The 6,019-nt window shown below is 49.9% G+C and overlaps 1 protein-coding gene across 1 annotated transcript in view; it reads left to right on the top strand.

Annotated features, from left to right (window-relative positions):
- LOC104988301 (arylsulfatase D-like) overlaps positions 1-6,019 on the top strand; it is a 10,498-nt gene that overhangs the window by 2,568 nt on the left and 1,911 nt on the right. Inside the window, exons 2-6 of the mRNA XM_010839588.1 lie at positions 179-328; positions 1,255-1,376; positions 2,663-2,785; positions 4,689-5,112; positions 5,961-6,018. Of these exons, the coding sequence (XP_010837890.1) occupies positions 179-328; positions 1,255-1,376; positions 2,663-2,785; positions 4,689-5,112; positions 5,961-6,018 (877 nt within the window). The remainder of the gene's footprint in view (positions 1-178; positions 329-1,254; positions 1,377-2,662; positions 2,786-4,688; positions 5,113-5,960; position 6,019) is intronic.

Below are 6,019 nucleotides of genomic sequence, written 5' to 3'. Positions count from 1 at the left end.
GCCTGGTGGGCTCCTGTCAGTGGGGTTGCCGAGAGGCGGACTGGACCTATGGATGGAGCACACGTGCAGTGGAATGGAAATGCCCGCACCTTCTCCACAACCTGGTTTGAAATGCTGACTTTTTCATTCCAAAGGAGACGTTTATTTCGTTTTTGGCTTTTTTCTTTCTTCTCTTTAGGGACTCTTTAAATCTGTTGCTCATCATGTGTTTGCTTCTGAAGACCTGCGAATTAAAATCAGCAAATACGTCTAAACCAAATATTCTGCTGATAATGGCGGACGATCTGGGCATTGGGGATCTCGGTTGCTATGGAAACGACACACTAAGGTACCAGCTGGGGATAGGGGGAGCGGGGAGGCAGTTCTCCGGGCATGTGTGCGTGTTTGGATGAATGAAGCACACTTCAAATCTGCCCGCAGAAATTAGGAAATTCCTTAAGGCATCAAATTTCCACAGCGAAAGTTATTTTTGGAGCAAAAGTGAGTTATCAACCTTTCTGACGGGAAGAAGAGAGCACAAGGGACTTTGGAGGGAAAGAAGGAGAGTTAGAGGGAAATCGGAGACTAGTAAGGTGAGAAGAATTCCTAAGATCAGGCAAGTGATTCGGAAGCTCCAGTACTTTGGCCACCTGATGCAAACTGCCAACTCACTGGAAGAGACCCTGATGCTGAGAAAGACTATGGGCAGGAGGAGAAGGGGGTGACAGAGGATGAGATGGTTGGATGGCATCACTGACTCGATGGACATGACTTTGAACAAGCTCCAGGAGATGCTGCTGCAGTCCATGGGGTCTCCAAGCGTCAGACACAACTGAGTATGCACGGAAACCTTTTTTGGAGTGTGTGTGAATGATACCATCAGCCGCCACCTCTGAACAGAAGGTGTAGGAACTGCCTCTGCAGATGTCTGTGTGTGTTAGTCGTTCAGTTGTGTCCGACTGTGACCTCATGGACTGTAGCCCTCCAGGCTCCTCTGTCCATGGGATTTCCCAGGCAAGAATACTGGAGTGGGTTGCCATTTCCTCCCCCAGGGGATCTTCCCTATGCAGGGATTGAACCCGGTTATACCAAACTGCAGGCAGGTTGCTTTACCATCCGAGCCACGAGGGAGGTCTTGCAGGGGGCAAAATGCAATCACATGTAAAGCAAAGGAAATTCCTCAAATAGAGAACTCATCCATATACCTTTCAGCATGGGGACCTGACTCAGCTCGCTCGACCCATCCTAACGGTGACCTTTGTGTGCTTTGCCCAGGACGCCGAACATCGACCGACTTGCGGAGGAAGGCGTGAGGCTCACCCAGCACCTGGCGGCCGCCCCTCTGTGCACCCCGAGCAGGGCCGCCTTCCTCACGGGGAGACATGCCTTCAGATCAGGTGGGTGTTTTCGGGGCGGCTGGGGAAACGGCTGGCCTCGTCCGCCCATTGACTGTCCTAAAAAATGGGGTGGTGGTCATCTCCCGGAGTTAGCCCAAGTTCATGTCCATTGCATCGGTGAGGAGGCAAACCACTTCAGTATATTTCCCAGTGAGAACCCCATGAACTGCTGTATAAAAAGACAAGGGGACTTTGATACAAATTAAAAAAAAGGCTAACACAAAATACAAACAAAAAGAATTAGGTAGTGGGACTTCCCTGGTGGTCCCGTGATTGAGACTCTGAGCTTCCAGTGCAGGGGGCATGGGTTCGATCCCTGGTTTGGGAACTAAGATCCTGAAAATAGCCAAAAAACAAAAAAGAAAAAGAAATCAGGTGTCAATGGTTGATAGATGGTTAAAATACAATCTGCAAATTCATTTTCCTGGAGTTATGTAAATATTGTGCTTTGTTGCTGCCAAGTTGCTCAGTCGTCTCCAGAGTCTTTGCGACCCCATGGGCTGTGGCCCGCCAGGCTCCTCTGTCCATGGGATTCTCCAGCCATGAATACTGGAGTTGGTTGCCATTTCCTTCTCCAGGGGATCTTCCCAACCCAGGGATCGAACCCTCGTCTCCTCCATTGCAGGCAGTTTCTTTACCATCTGAGCCACCAAGAAAGCTCTGTAATTACTGAGAACTCAGAAAGCTCAAAGTCTTCAAGGTAACTGACTGTATTCCATGTTCTTTGTCCAGAATCTTTGAGTCAGTCTCGAGGTCACGTTGCAGTTTCAGATGGTTCCTCACAGGGTCATCCGTGGTGGAGAACCTCAGTCCCCAGCGGAGACCCTCGGCGTACTTACCAGAAGTACGGTAGTTAACGGAAGTAGGGTCCTTCCCGGAAGTACGGTAGTTAACGGAAGTAGGGTCCTTCCCGGAAGTACGGTAGTTAACGGAAGTAGGGTCCTTCCCGGAAGTACGGTAGTTAACGGAAGTAGGGTCCTTCCCGGAAGTACGGTAGTTAACGGAAGTAGGGTCCTTCCCGGAAGTACGGTAGTTAACGGAAGTAGGGTCCTTCCCGGAAGTACGGTAGTTAACGGAAGTAGGGTCCTTCCCGGAAGTACGGTAGTTAACGGAAGTAGGGTCCTTCCCGGAAGTACGGTAGTTAACGGAAGTAGGGTCCTTCCCGGAAGTACGGTAGTTAACGGAAGTAGGGTCCTTCCCGGAAGTACGGTAGTTAACGGAAGTACGGTACTTCCGGCTGTTTACCGGAAACCAACATTTCCTCTCGGCTCTGCTCCACTCCGCAGGCATGGACGCCACGGATCGCTACCGGGCCCTGCAGTGGAACGCGGGTTCGGGGGGACTCCCACAGAATGAAACCACATTTGCGAGGATCCTTCAGGGGCAAGGGTACACCACGGGCCTCATCGGTATGTGCTGACGCGTGTTATTTTTCTGCTTTTTTTCCGTGACGGTGAAGGTCAGGGATTGCAAGACCCTATGTTCCTAGAAGGCAATGGCACCCCGCTCCAGTACTCTTGCCTGGAGAATCCCATGGACGGAGGAGCCTGGAAGGCTGCCGTCCATGGGGTCGCTGAGGGTCAGGCACGACTGAGCGGCTTCACTTCCACTTTTCACTTTCATGCATTGGAGAAGGAAAGGGCAACCCACTCCCGTGTTCTTGCCTGGAGCATCCCAGGGACGGGGGAGCCTGGTGGGCTGCCGTCTATGGGGTCGCACAGAGTGGGACACGACTGAAGCGACTTAGCAGCAGCATGTTCCTAGAAAATGTTGAAATATCAGAACCCAGATTTAGTTCCTGCTTGCTCACATGTCTCTTGAATGGTTCACCATGTTGGAATTGAAGAGTCTTTTTTTTTTTAACCCAGTAATTTTCTTTTAATAATATTCATCCTTATTTTCTTTTTTTTCTAGACTTCTTTTTTTTTTTTTTTTGGAGGTTAGTTGTTTTACAATGTTGTCTTGGTCTCTGCTTTACAGTGAAGTCAGTCAGCCATGAAGAATGCTCCCTCTTGGGCCTCTTGCTCACCTCACCCCCTCACCCCACCCTCAGGTCATCCACAGAGCCGGAGCTGAGCCCCCTGTGCTCTGCAGCAGCTTCCCACGAGCCGTCTGTTTACACATGGTCGAGTATAGATGTCCGTGCTGCTCTCTCAGTTCATCCCTCCATCTCCTTACCCTGCTGTGTCCACAAGTCCTTTCTCCACGTCCTCTTTATTCCTACCCAGCGAATATCATCTGTTCCGTCTTTCTAAATTCCATACATACGCGTTAACATAGGATACTTGTTTTTCTCTTTCTGACTTACTCCACTCTGTACAGCAGGTTCTAGGTTAATCCACCCTCACTACCAGTCACTCAAATTCGTTCTTTTCTTTATGGCTGAGTAATATTCTGTTGTATATATGTACCACATCTGTGTCCATTCATCTGTCAGTGGACAGTTAGGTTGTTTCTATGTCTTGGCTCTTGTAAATCGTGCTGCAGTGAACATTGGAGTACATGAGCCTTTTACAATTATGGTTTTCTCAGGGAGTCCTGGTAACTTTACAATCTTTCTCCATTAGCCTCTTTGCTGGACGAATCCATCTTTTCCTCACGGCACTGGTCAGAATCTTCTAGACATTATATTGGTTTAAATGGCCACACCTCATCTCAAAACTCAGTGTTAACACATGAGATGGTGGGAAGCTTTGGAGGCTGGATCCTTCTGTATGGTTTCATTCTCCACCATCCTCACTGCAGCCCGCTGTTTTTGTTTCCTTAAATATAAAAGGGCAGATTCCTGGGTTGGGAAACAGTACAGAGTCTTACAGGTTCTGAAGATAGCCTGTGAGTCGTGGGGAGACCAAGGGAACAAGGGAATAAGTGTCACTTCTCCACATGGAATTTTGGGCAACTGCCAGGCTCCTCTATCCATGGGATTCTCCAGGAAAGAATACTGGAGTGAGTTGCCTTTTCCTATTTCAGGAGATTTCCCAAACCCAAGGTTTAAACCCTCATCTCTTGTCTCTCCTGCAGTGGCAGGCAGATTCTTTACCACTGAGACACCTCGGAAGCCCCTACTGCTTTTTGGGTGGTGGTGTTCAGTCGCTCAGTCGTGTCTGACTCTCTGCGACCCCATGGACTGCAGCACGCCAGGCTTCCCTGTCCTTCACCGTCTCCGGGAGTTTGCTCAAAGTCACGACCACTGAGTCGTGATGAACCTCCAAATTACCCTCAGAAAGTAATTTCAGCCAGAATCCCTTAGACCTATGCTGTTTTTTATGTTTCTTTCTTTTTTTTTTTTAAAGTTCTTGCTTCTATCTTCAGGAAAATGGCATCAAGGTGTAAACTGTGCCTCACGCAATGACCACTGCCATCACCCTCTGCACCACGGCTTTGACTATTTCTACGGCATGCCCTTCACGCTGGTCAATGACTGCCACCCAGACAGGCCCCCTTCACTGGACGCGGGCTTGAGGGCCAGGCTGTGGCTTTACACCCAGATCATGGCCCTGGGCGTGTTGACCATCGTGGCCGGCAAAGCCTGCAGGCTGATCTCCATTTCCTGGAAACTGGTCTTGAGTGTGGCCACCCTGGTCCTGCTGTTTTTCACGTCCTGGTACGCCAGCTTTGGCTTTGTCCGCCGCTGGAACTGCATCCTGATGAGAAACCACGAAGTCACTGAGCAGCCCATGGTTTTGGAAAGAGCTGCGAGCCTCGTGCTCAAGGAAGCTGTTTCCTTTATTGCAAGGTAATGTCGCCGTCCCCTTGGAAATCGGAGGTGAGTTCTGGGTGCATCTGAGTCTGTTTACCACCGGTGGGAATCTGCCAGCTCTACGAGCAGACGTGTGTGTGTGTCTTAGTCGCTCAGTCGTGTCCGACTCTTTGTGACCCCGTGGACGGTAGCCCACCAGGCTCCTCTGTCCATGGGATTCTCCAGGCAAGAAGACTGGAGTGGGTTGAAATGAGCAGGTGGGTTTGAAGACTTCAACAGTTACACATGGATTGGTTTCCAAAACTCCAGTCTCTTCTTTCTTGTTTTGGGCTCTGTTTTGTTTTTGTTAATATAAATGTTCTCTGTGTGCATGCTCAGTTGCTCAGTTGAGTCCAACTCTTGGCGACCCCCATGGACTGCAGCCCGCCAGGCTCCTCCGTCCATGGGGATTCTCCAGGCAGGCATACTGGAGTGGGTTGCCATGCCCTCCTCCAGGGGATCTTCCCAATCCAGGGATATGAACCCGGGTCTCTTGCACTGGCAGCTGGATTCTTTACCACTCAGCCACTTGGGGTGTCTAGAATACTGCACAGCAACTTAAAAGAGTAAGGGGGCTGTGTGTGCTGATCCAGAAATGCAGCTGACACGACCCTACGGGGCGTTCCTGGGACAGACTCCTACCCCTGTCCTCTGCTCCAGCTCCTGTCTGAAGTATGTAGAGCATAGTATCTGATGCAGACTTCTTCAATTGTTTTACAGATGCTAAAACCCCCAGCAAACAGAAGATGTTAACTACTTGATGCCCACGAGCCTTCAGTCTCTACTTTGAAGTCCTGGATCATAGAGATGCTCTTGTAGCCAAAGGATGTTTTTTCTTCTTTCAGAAATAAGCAGGGTCCATTCCTGCTCTTTGTATCTCTGCTGCATGTCCATATCCCCCTGG

The sequence above is a fragment of the Bison bison genome, unplaced genomic scaffold (assembly GCF_000754665.1).
Source record: "Bison bison bison isolate TAMUID 2011002044 unplaced genomic scaffold, Bison_UMD1.0 scf7180017846416, whole genome shotgun sequence".
Lineage (NCBI taxonomy): Eukaryota > Metazoa > Chordata > Mammalia > Artiodactyla > Bovidae > Bison > Bison bison.
The sequence above is the reverse complement of the archived record's forward strand: the minus strand, read 5'-3'. Positions and strand labels throughout refer to the sequence as shown.